A 13061-nucleotide genomic window follows, 5' to 3' on the forward strand; every position below is an offset into this window, starting at 1 on the left:
AAGTGAAGAAACAGAATGACAGAAACAGAAGAGTACCCAGAAGTCACCTACTACAGGACAGGCCCAACAAAGAAAGTAACAGAACGCCACTAGCCATCACCTTCAGCCCCCAACTAAAACCTCTCCAGCGCATCATCAAGGATTTACAACCTATCCTGAAGGACAATTCCTCACCCTGACAGATCTTGGAAGACAGCCCCCCAACCTGAAACAAATACTCACTAGCAACCACACAACAAAAACACTAACACAGGAACCTATCCTTGCAACAAAGCCTGTTGCCAACTCTGACCACATATCTATTCAGGGGACACCATCATAGGACCTAATCACATCAGCCACACTATCAGAGGCTCGTTCACCTGCACATCTACCAACGTGATATGTGCCAGCAATGCCTCTCCTGCCATGTGCATTGGCCAAACTGGACAGTCTCTATGCAAAAGAATAAATGGACACAAATCAGATGTCAAGAATTATAATATTCAAAAAACAGTCTGAGAACACTTCAACCTCCCTGGTCACTAAATTACAGACCTCAAAGTCGCAATACTCCAACAAAAAAACTTCATAGACAGACTCCAATGAGAAACTGCAGAATTAGAATTAATTTACAAAGTAGACACCATTAAATTAAAAAGAAGAACAGGAGTACTTGTGGCACCTTAGAGACTAACAAATTTATTAGAGCATAAGCTTTCGTGGACTACAGCCCACTTCTTCGGATGCTATATGCATCCGAAGAAGTGGGCTGTAGTCCACGAAAGCTTATGCTCTAATAAATATGTTAGTCTCTAAGGTGCCACAAGTACTCCTGTTCTTCTTTTTGCGGATACAGACTAACACGGCTGTTACTCTGAAACTTACCATTAAATTAGGCTTGAATAAAGACTGGGAGTGGATGGGTCATTACACAAACTAAAAAAAAAGAACAGGAGTACATCCGAAGAAGTGGGCTGTAGTCCACGAAAGCTTATGCTCTAATAAATTTGTTAGTCTCTAAGGTGCCACAAGTACTCCTGTTCTTCTTTTTGCGGATACAGACTAACACGGCTGCTACTCTGAAACCTACACAAACTAAAAACTATTTCCCCATGCTAATTCCCCCCCCCCCACTGTTACTCACAACTTCTTGTCAATTGTTGGAAATGGGCCATCCTGATTATCACTACAAAAGTTTTTTCTCTCCTGTTGATAATACCCCACCTTAATTGATTACTCTTGTTGTAGTTTTAGTATGGCAACACCCATTTTTTCATGTTCTCTGTGTATATATATATCTTCCTACTGTATTTTCCACTGCATGCCTCTGATGAAGTGGGTTTTAGCCCACGAAAGTTTATGCTCAAATACATTGGTTAGTCTCTAAGGTGCCACAAGGACTCCTCGTTCTTTTTGCTGATACAGACTAACATGGCTACCACTCTGAAACAGGAAAATAATAGAAGACAAAAACTCTATTCCCTGTGTGTGAACACTTTTCACAAAGCAATCACTTGATAGCTGAGCTATCAGTACTCATCCTCAAAGGAAACCTGTACAACACTTTCAAATGATGAGCTTGGGAGCTTAAATTCATAACTCTGCTGGCCACTAAAAATAATGGACTGACTAGAGACATCGGATTTATGGCTTATTATAACAATCTGTAGCCCACTAATTCCCCCTTTTGTCCTATGACTACAAAGGTGGTAACAGGCCACTTCACCTTGAACCATCTGTTACATGTGCTAACTACTTATGCCATCAATCTGCTCCACCTTGCATTTAGCTGTGACCTCAGCGTACCAGTCCCAGACCTAAGAGGAGCTCTGTGTAGCTCAGGAGCTTGTTTCTCTCACCAAGAGAAGTTGGTCCAATACAAGATATTATCTCACCCACGTTGTCTCTTTAAGGTGCCGGGACCCACACCACTCCACTGCATACAAGACTGGCTTCAGGCAGCTCCGCCTCCGACCCTGGCCTGTGAGCGAGAGACTGCCCCGTCTATGCATCCGAAGAAGTGAGTTTTTTACTCACGAAAGCTTATGTCCAAATAAATCTGTTAGTCTTTAAGGTGTCACCAGACTCCTTGTTGTTTTTGGCTGTGCTGTCAATGACTGAGGACTACACTTCCCAACAGGCAACGCGGGACATCACATGACACGCATGCCCGGTGCTGGCTCCGACCTGCCATAGAGACAGCAGAGCGCAGCGCTCTCACCTCGCAGCCGGCTGCGTGCTGAGGGGGGAGGAGCCGCGGTAGCACCATGGAGCCCGAGCTGCGGCCCGGGGCTGCCGCTGCCACGGCCCTGACCCAGCCCCCGGAGCAGGAGAGGAAGCTGGAGCAGGAGAAGCTCTCCGGGGTGGTGAAGAGCGTCCACCGGCGGCTGCGCAGGAAGTACCGGGAAGGTAAATGCCGGGGCACGGCTGGGCCCGCCCCCGCACCGAGCCCCTCGGCGGCCGCGGGTGGGCGGTTAGAGCTGCCCGTGAGGCCCGGGGAGCCGCCCCCTGCCCGGGGGAAGGGGAGCGGAGCGGAGCGGGGGCCCGGGGAGCCGCCCCCTGCCCGGAGAATGGGGGAAGGGGAGCGGAGCGGGGCCTGGTTGTCGCCCCCTGCACGGAGCCCGGTCCCGAGGAGCTCCCTCTAGGTGTAGCAGTTGGGGCCTGGGAAGACGGGTCTAGACGCATCCCCCAAAAGAGGGGGACCGGGTCCCGGTTTCCTGCCTCTTTTCGTGGCGCCCCCTCCCCCCCATTGAACACGGGGGTGGGGAGCCGCAGCCTTTGCGTGCAGCTGTAGGCGCCGCTCACAGTCTGGAGCGTTGTGTTTGTGCACGTAAGTGCCCGCGGTACTTCATCCTGCAGAACCGCGCTCCGCTGCCAGTTGGGCTGCTCACAGCTGGCAAATTGTCCCTTTGTCCAGCGGCGGCTGCCTGTCGTGTCTCTCTCTCCTTCCCTCTCACCCTTCCCCCCATAAAGCTGCTTTTCCTGGCCCAGGAGTGCTTAAATTTCTGAGCTGCTGTTGTCTGCACATCCCAAGGAAGAAATTCTATGGATAAATGATACCCGGTGATGTAAAAACAGACTATTAATTTATATCAAAAACCAAGTGCAATATAACAGGTCTAATCTGCATATCATCAGTCCCACTCATCAGAAGACTTAATTGCTGATGTTGTAGTGAGCTCTTGCAACAAACTTTTACATTATGAAGTATATTATCTCACCTGACCAATAGCCCTTTACATATGATCGAGGAGGTAGGTCATTAGTAAAAATGCTTGCTTTACCCTCCTCCATGAGAGCTTCAAATGTGTGCACATTATTGTGTGGGATTGGGATAGCAGAAGCATCCCAGAAATTAGACATAGCAGTTTTGAAGATTTAAAATAAAGCACACTGTAAAGTTGAGATTAATAGGTCTTTAGAACAAAAAGGACTATTATTCTCTAGTCTGACTTCCTGCAAAATGGGGGCCATACTAGTTCATCCAGTAATTCTTACATCAAGGCCATAATTTCTGGTTGAGCTATAGCCTATATATTTTTCAAAAATATTCTTGGAATGGAAACTGTTCTAATAATAATACTAATACTTAGCTTTTATATAGCATTTCTAATCTTTAGGTCTCAAAGTGCTTTACATTTCAAACTAATTCCTGCCTCTTAGTCTGTGGTTGCTTGAAGTCCATCTTGCTATAGAACTGATACTATGCTGCTCTCAGTGGGTACTCCCCAAATTCTGAGAACACGTGTTTCTTTTGCTTCCTAGCCCAAATTTGCATGTGATTTGGTCTTAGCTATCCAGTGGATAGATCTGTCAGCTCTTTCATGCTGGAGACCAAGGAGCACTGGTTACTCCAACCCTTCTGGGCATATCTACACTACATCTGGGAGTTGAGCCTCTCTGTCTGAGTCCACAGAGTAAGAATAGCTGTGTAAATGTTGCTTTGACATTGAGGCTCAGGCTGGCACTCGGGCTCTCAAGCCCACCCTTATTCCCCTCAGTCTTGAAAACCCAAGCCCCAGTCCAAGTTGCAAGGTATATAGCTATTGTTAGTACACTAGCATGAGCCCCATTACCATAAGTCTGTCAACTGGGCTGGGAAGCTCATTCCCAGATACAGTGTAGGCATATGCATAATGGCCACACAAGCTTGAAAGGAAGGATTTCTCTCATCTTCCAGGGTGAGGAACCATTACCAGCACACACCGCTTAGGGCTTGTCTACACTGGCAATTTACAGCACTGCAACTTTCTTGCTCAGGGGTGTGAAAAAACACCCCCCCGAGCGCAGCAAGTTACAGCGCTGTAAAGCGCCAGTGTAAACAGTGCACCAGCGCTAGGAGCCACGCCTCTCATTGAGGTGGTGTTTTTAAAGCACTGGGAGAGCGTCACATTTAACGCATTGTCAGTGTAGACTAGCCCTTAGCTGCTCAAATTGTTCTGTTGCCAGGACTTGTGCTTTTGGCAGTTCACACCTTTCTGTTATTTCAGCCTGTCTGCAGATTCAGAAAGACAACACCAGGTCACATTTAGGGTTTTTCTATACAGAACTGTTATGGGGAAGTTAGCATAAAATAGCTAGGGTGTGAATTTAAAGCAGGGCTTTGGAGCAGAGCCTGGAGCGTGGAGCAGCTCCAGAGCAATGGAGCTGCAGGTTTTTGCCTGGAGCTGGAGCGGAGCCGGAGCACAGCTCCAAAGCCCAAGTGCAATAGTTATTTGGCACTAACTCCCTGTGTGGACACTCTTACTCTGTACTAAAAGTGCCTTTTTGTGAATTAGGTGAAATAGGCAGTAGCTATTCTACAATAATTATTCTGGGCCTTTCCCCTTATATGGAAAAGCCCTCTGCTAACATTTTTAATTGTCATAAAATGATTTTTTTTATGAAAGCTTAAATTCTGCAGAAATGGGGGTAAGCCTCCCTCTGCCCAGGAAAAGATTCTTACTTGCCATTAGCAAGTGAATATGTAGGGATACTAGTCATCTTATTCAGAATGCACAGTTATTGTTTGATTTTCCTCATTTACTGCATGTACTGCATCTTACACATTAGAGAGAACTTCAGTTTCTTGTATTTTTTGGGGGGGGGGTAGAGGGCGAATAACAAAACTGTTCAACAAATCATACTTCTACAGCATGGCGCTTTCCATCATTATAATCTAATCAATTGTAATCCTCATGAGTTACTAGCTATCAGTACCATTAGTTTTTCACATTGAAGTTGAAATAATTATCTTCTGTTCAGTTATCTTCTCCACTACACCCTAACCTTCCAAAAACATGCTTGGGAATCTCCCTCTCTAGAGCTTTAACATCTTATTGAACTTACAGTACCTGAAAATGCTTGCTTTCAGAATTCTGTGTTGCCTTCTTAATATACATTTTATTCTGTATAACTATCTTGATGAAATCCAAAATGGCAGCTTACTAAACAAGCAAAAGGCTACATTCATTTGGTAGTACACCAGCATTTCAATTTCCGTGTGAGTGTGGAACATTCAGAAAACAAGGCAAAAGTTAAATACTTAAACATGTACATCCAACAGGTGGACACAAGGCAGTGCACCCAGCTGGCTTTATGCAAGTAATAATGAAGCTGCTGATCTTCAAAAATCTTTGATAAAGACATTAAGATCTAAGAGCGACTAGGCTTTTTTTCTGTAGTTTTTTACTTCCCCATTTGTCAAGCCTTGTTCTGTAAAGCTAATTTCCATCTCATGAATGCTATCTAGCAGGCCACACCAAAGTTGCTGTTTCATGGACTTTCCAACAGAACTTTACTTTTAATATATGAAATCACAAGTGGCGCTGTACTATGTACAATGAGCTACCAGTGAAAAAGGGAGCATGCTCAACTTCCTCAGTGAGAACTGTATAATTACTTGACATCATACAGATGATTCTCAGAGACTGCACTTTCATACTGTCATTGGGATTTTAATAATTACTTTGTTCTGAGAAAAGTGAAGTAGTCCCTTCCTCAAGGTGTTTAGATGAAATTTTTTGCAGTTATACAGACTTATTTCTGATAAGCAGATTTCAGTGCTGATGTGAATGAGACCAATACTGAAACTACTTACTATTGAGTGAATTTAAAAGGCAAGTTCATGCCTTACCTGACTTGTTTACAGCTGGCATCACTGACCTCACATTGATTTATTGCCGACCATGACTACCCTTTCTTTTTTAAAAAAATGAATCAGTATAAAAATGACATTGGCATCCTTTAATACTACAGGCTAATGCAGGTCTCAACCAGTTTTAAATATTTGTGTTTAAATGTGAAAGCAATGTTTGTTTTAATGTGCAGTTCCTAGTTAAAAGATAATCTTGTCTAATAAAATGTATGTAACTGAAGAAAGGCTTATTTAACGACATGTCATCCGGAGAGCCAGGCAGTTCTTTCAAAAGTTGATGCTGTTCTATGAAGTCGCTTTGCTCAATGTTGCATCTTGGCTCATTTCCATGTTTGTCTAGGCTTCTCCCATTTTCAACAGCACTGTTGTTGCATGTTAGCCCACATATTGGCTATTTTATTTGTAATGTGACTAATCTCTAGGATGGATTACCATATTAGTTATAATTTATTTAATTTTCTTTGTGGCAACCATGTCAACCTCTCATTACCTAACCCCAGTGTTAAAGCCTGTCACTTTAATCTGGAAATGAGCCTGGAAACGCTCACCACAAAAAGTGCATTTTATTTTTATTTCCGGATCTTTACTTTGCATCTCTTAACCAATACTTCCCTTTTCTGTTTGCAGGGCATGGTCAGTCTGACTCACTTCTAGTGCAAGTGTTGGGTTTGCCTTTGTCTTTTAGTTGGTAAATGAGAGGGAAAAGTTGTTTCAGAAAAATGGATAAGCGAAAATGGTCATATAACAGTCTGTTTTGTGATTATACTATCCTTCAGCCCTGTCCACACTCATCTCTGAACCATATTTTCTGATTCATTATTAAGCAAAGCTTAAAATAGCTTTAGTATAAAATGGCTTTAATATGGGTTAGGTAATCGGTGTGTACTAGTCTCTTATTTAAAAATCTCTTTTTAACAGTTGTTACGTGGTTGAGTCCTATCAACAGTGGTTAAACGCTTCAACCAAATTATCCTAAATTATTAATAAACTGTTTTAAACTATTTTAGGCGAGTGATTTCTGCACAAGTGTAGACAAATTTTCTGAAGTTATTAGATGAAAGGGCTGATTGAGGAAATCTCCTTCTTCTGAAACATCAGGCATGGCCATGGCTGGAGATGGGATCAGGAGGGCCAGGGCTCTTAGGTGGCACCGAGCATTTTCTGCCAGGTGCTTGGCTGGCTGGCTGGTTCTTGCTCATGTGTTCGGGGCCGGACCGTTAACCTATATGGGGTCAGGAAGGAATTTTTCCCACAGATTACATTGGCAGTGACCTGGATTGGCGAGGTATTTGCCTTTTTCTGCAGTGTGTGGGTTGGATCACTTGCCAGGATTATCTGGGTTTATCTCACTTAATCATTTTCCTGACATTGCAGCAGCTTCGGGCACTGGTTCATCTCCGTCCCTCCAATTCTTGCCTGGGGCACATAATAGTCTAGTCTCTGGGTTGTGATACTTCGGTCTTTCGGTTGTTGGATTTAGTGTACAGGTGCTGGATGATGTTGGTGACCTGTGAAATACAGGAGGTGAGACTACCTGATCTGGCCTTAAATAATAATAAACATCTAACGTGTCTTCTCCCACAAAAAAAGGAAAAATAAAATTGGATACAAAACACATGCTTTCAAAAAGCAATATAAATAAAATAGAAAATTAGGAATGAACATTATATATGCATAAACTTCAACTATTTCGTAATTTCATTTTGTATTAATGTAATCTTGCCTTTAAACTCTACTTCCGTTCCCCATCTGAACTGTTTATTTTAGATCAGTGGTTCTCAACCTTTCTAGACTACTGTATCCATTTCAGGAGTCTGATTTGTCTTGCGTACCCCAAGTTTCACCTCACTTAAACTACTTGCTTATACAATCAGACATAAAAATACAGAAATGTCACAGCACACACTTACTGAAAAATTGCTTACTTTCTTATTTTTACTATATAATTATAAAATACATTGATTGGAATATAAATATTGTACTTACATTTCAGTGTGATACTTGAGCCTGTTTTTCACTTGTGAGCCTTGTCTGAAGCCCGAGCCCTGCCGCCTGGGGCTAAAGCATGTAACTTAGCTTTGCGGGGGCCCTGGTTAGCTGCCCTGCTGATCACCCCTAATGCCAGCCCTGCACTTGTGACCCCCCCCCTAACCAATCTCTCGACGACCCCCTCCTCGGGTGCTGCAACCCCCAGGGTGAGAAACACTATTTAGATGAGTAGCGTATCCTCTGGAAAACCTCTGAGTACCCCCTGGTTGAGAACCGCTGTCTTAGACTATATGGTCCTCAGAGTAGGAATGTATTTTGTTGTATTCAGGTTTTAATACCATGCTCTTCACTGTAGTGTTTGAGCACCTTGCAGTAGTGCAGTAAACAATGTGCTTACACATCTGTCACACATTGTTTGCTCTCTCATTCTCTTACCAGAGGGAGAAACATTGAATGGAGTTTCTCGTTATGGTTGGGTGGTGGTGGTTCAATATACCTGTTGCTATGTGTTTATTTGAGAAAGCAAGGTCAAAGAAATGCACCTTGCACTTGAAGGTGAAAGTGGTGAGATTTATGATAGTCTTTAGTTCCTGGGGGAGTTAATTCCACAGTCTTGGACCAACCCGGAGAAGATTCTGTCTTCTGCCCAGATGAGCTTTACTCTTATAATGGAACTCTCAGCAATGCCAGAGGAACAAAGTTGTTGACCAGCATCTTTATCCTGGAGCTTTAAATGGTCTTTTAGTTATCCTAGCCCAGGCCAGAAAGCACTTTGAAGATAACAACTAAGACCTCGAACTTGATTCATAATTCTATGGGAAGCCAGCATAGAGAGCCGGGGACTGATGTGATTTGCTTATGATAGCCTGTGTTGCTGTTTGACGCACTGCAGCATTTTGTATCGGTTAGAGTTTCCTAAGTCCTGAAGGTTTCACCCCCAGGTATATTGGATTGCTGTAGTCCAGCTGAAAGGTGACGAAGGCATGATTAACTGAGGCCAGGTCTTTGTCTGCCAGGAAGGAATGGTGTCTCCTAGCTAACCAGAGATGATGGAAAGCATTACTCTTGTCCATTGCTTTGTGAGAGTTTAAGGATCAGTGAGGAACCCAAAAGTATTCCTAGACTACAGACTAAATTGACCAATTGTGGATGTGAATTTTCAATCAAATGAGGCGACACTGTGGCTGCAAACTCCTCAAAATACTTTCCTCTACCCACCACCATCAGCTCTGTTTTGTTGAGGTTCAGCTTGAGCCAGTTGTCTTTCATTCATGAGCTTATCTCATCCAAGCACTGGGCCATCTTGATGGTGGTGATGTGGTTGTATGTGATGAAGGATAGGTGGAGCTGTGTCATTATCTGCATATTGCTGGCACTTGAGTCCACGCCTGACCAATTTACCTGATAATTAAAAGGTAACCTCTACATGCAACTATCATAGACTTCTATGGTTCAAATAAGTAAATAACAATGAATAAATAAAACTGATAACTAAAAACTCTGAAGTGTGAAATTTAATGTACAATTTAATTAACTGCATCCCCAAAAACTATATTAAAAGAATGCTAAGTCAAGCACTCAAAAGTTAGGAAATAGAATTAAGGTTGCCCATGCCACTCTAATTCTGCCCCTTCCTGATTATGCATTCTGATCTTAAATCACATGATCACCTACTTCTTTTTCCACAGCAAAGAAGGAGGGGACAGTGTGAGTACACAAGAGCCTTTTTTTCCTGTTCTCTTTTCTGGTATCTGGCACCATAGCCGTGAGAAGCTGACTCCCCCCCCCCAAAAAAAAAAAAAAACCAATCCCAAACAAACATCACTTTTGCAATACGGGTAGTTCTTTCCCTATCTTCACAAAAATAACTGTTGGCAGATCTCCTCTAAGTGAACTCTTCCTTTTGTAGCAGTACAGTCATGTGACAACTTCTTGAGTAAGTGTCTTCTGTGCAACATTATCCATGGACAAGCAGGTTTTATACATAGTTTAGACGGGAAATTTACAGAGGCCAGTTAAGTGCCTTACTTCCATTGAAATCCAATGGAGTTGAGTGCCTTTGAAAAACTCCCCCCTAGATACTCTATGAAGAGTTAGAAAGATATTTGACCATGGGTAAAAAGCAAAACAGGATATTGCACTAAAATACTGGACTGTCTGACTTTCTTTAAAAAGAAAGAAGAATGTCTGTAGAGACTACCAATACCAAAGCCACTTAATTTTTCTATAGATAACACATCAGTCTAATGAGCATTACTGCTTCTAGATTCTTTTAAAAAACTTAGATTTAAATATCATTATAGAGCCAGTGCCATTCATCATTTGTTTTAATCTCCCTCTAGAAAGAGGAAAATACTTGTAGATACCAGCAGTTACATTTTCAAACAATAGCCATCAGATTCAGAAGTGCATTAAGGCTTTAATTTTTTAGTAATGATTTCATGTTAATAAGCCCCAAAATGTGACTGACCTTACAACAATAAATGTTTGAGAGCTGGAAGGTGCTTTCCTAAGAAACAAGTTGTTTGTGGTTGTTATACTCTACCATAGTTCCTGCTCTGCTTGTACTCCCTTTTCTGTATCTGCAGAAGTTAAGTAACAAACTATATATTGGGTTTCTACCAACCAGTGGCATCACAGATATAACTGCACAAAAAAGGAAGTGACCAAACAAAAAGCCTCTTTGAAAACAGAGGGAAAGTACATCTGTAACTGTCAAAGTATGTTTGGTAGAGAAATGTATTATAAATTGGGATTTTTTATTAAAAAACGCATGTATCTGTTATTCAAACAATTCTAAAAAATCCCCATACCTCCCGTTAAAGACTCCAAAAATAGGCAACAAGTGGTCCTGTGATCCTTTATGTAATTTTCAGGCATTACTTTCAAATAACAAAATTATTCCAAGACTAGTATTTTCTGGTATATTTGTATTGTGTTTCATATATAGTATTTCCAAAACTGATATTGCAGGTCAGTGTATGATATCAGTTTAACAAATGTCTTCATTTGCTTTTGTATTCTTGGGTCTGTACTGTACATCTATTTGAGTGTGTGCTGAATATGCATTTGAGGCCCACATAAAGTAGTCTGACTGGGTCTCTTGTTAAAATATCTTCCATTTGAGCTTATATAAGTAGTCTAAATGATCTGATTATGAGATATTATGAACTAGAATTTGCATCAGCCTTGGATAACATAAGCTGTGCAAAGTTTTATTAGCATTGCTGTAGCAATAGCAGAGCTATTGTATGTAGGGATGTAAATAGTGGTTTAAAAAGTTAACCAGTTAAACGGTTAAAATTATATTTAATCGTTCAACCATGAACCAAGGTAGCTCTGACAGGCCTGGCACAGCTGGGGATGGGGTCACTCTGGCTGGGGCTGGAGGCCCACTCCGGCTGCCGGGGTTAAGGGTTAAGCTTTTACATCCCTAATTGTATGTTTAATGAACTGTTGTACTGCAATTTTTGCAATTTTCTATGAAGATCAAATTAAAAATAAATCCAGTGATTATAATATTACATCAAAATTAAGTGAGGGAGTTAACTAATGTAGTCATATCAGCTATGAATTTTCTTCTGAAAGTTATGGGACAGCAAATTTACACAAACATTTACTGCATAGCCTCAAGAGTTTTGTGTTGACTGACAGTGCTAAATGAAAGCTTGCTCATATTTCATTGCCATTGTTAGCAGTGTCATCCTTTTTTCAGATTAGATCACAAAGTGTAAATTAAAGTTCGTAAAGCAAATATTATTTCTAGTAAGTGAAATAAGAAATATCTAATTACCCTTACTTTTCTTGTAAATAATTCTTCAAGTATATTCCATTTTGGACAGGTATAAAATTAGACAAACTAGTCTTGCAAAATAGTTTGAGCTCCATTGAAATAGTGAGTATGTTATGTGAGAAGAGGGCAGATGATTAGTAAACTTCTAGAGTTTTGAACATGCTGAATGTTTTAAGTGGAATAAGATAGTGAGTAGCATTCCTAATTTTAATTAACTTTTTCTCTGCTTAGCCACAGCTACGTTTTCCAGTACTGTAGCACCAAAAGGGCATATTTGTTACATAATGCAGCACTGGGTATTTTTCCATCATCGCATACCAGAGACTTACTGCAGAGAACTGGCTAAGTTGTTTAACTTCCTCTGATAATGGGGATAGGATGAGAGAGAGTCAATTGGTGGACTATAATGTAAGAATATATTCCATTTCAATCATTTAAATTGTATAAAAGAGTGTTGGTACAGTAGGTAGATATATCTGAAGTCTAGAGTCTGATTTGATAGTTTTGAAAATAATAAAATGAGTTGTCAGCTCAGACTTTAAGAACAGTGTGGAATTTGTCATGTTGAGTTTCCCTAGGAATTTTTTAACCTAACATTGCCTTAGCTCAGTGGTTCTCAACCTTTTTTCATTTGCAGACCCCTAAAAAATTTCTACTGGAGGTGCGGATCCCTTTGAAAATCTTAAACATAGTCTGTGGACCCCCAAGAGTCCATGGACCACAGGTTGAAAACCCCTTAAACATAGTCTGAGGTCTCCCAGCTGAGAACCACTGCCCTAGTTGACAATGTTTGTTGCCATTTATTGATGTTCAGCATGTTGTGTAAACTGATATACTGTTTCAGTGAGGAACCAGAGGTATTTTTACATACACTTTAAATTATAATCCTTGTGTGGAACACTGGGGGCATGTTAAAAATTAGACTGTTGATGGCAACATATTCTAGTTAAAATCTAAGCAGAAGCTTTAAGGTATAAATGGGATGTTGCCATAGTTAGGCGTTTGAAATTTGGATTCTTCCAGCAGTGTCATTGTATCCTTGTAACTTACGGATGTTGCTTTCCTTTAAAATGGAAGATTAAAGGGGTGCATCTATAAACATCTTTGTAGAAACATGAAAATATGTTTGTTTTTAATGCAGCAGTAGGCAACATGCTATGC

The 13061-nt window shown here is 41.3% G+C and overlaps 1 protein-coding gene across 1 annotated transcript in view; it reads left to right on the forward strand.

The window, feature by feature from the left end:
• Positions 1–2183: 2183 nt before the first annotated feature.
• Positions 2184–13061, forward strand: part of BMT2 (base methyltransferase of 25S rRNA 2 homolog) — a 56139-nt gene continuing 45261 nt past the window's right edge. Inside the window, exon 1 of the mRNA XM_054023999.1 lies at positions 2184–2391. Coding sequence (XP_053879974.1) covers positions 2250–2391 — 142 coding nt within the window. The 5' untranslated portion in view covers positions 2184–2249. The remainder of the gene's footprint in view (positions 2392–13061) is intronic.

This window comes from Malaclemys terrapin, chromosome 1, assembly GCF_027887155.1.
Source record: "Malaclemys terrapin pileata isolate rMalTer1 chromosome 1, rMalTer1.hap1, whole genome shotgun sequence".
In the NCBI taxonomy this organism is placed as follows: Eukaryota; Metazoa; Chordata; order Testudines; family Emydidae; genus Malaclemys; species Malaclemys terrapin.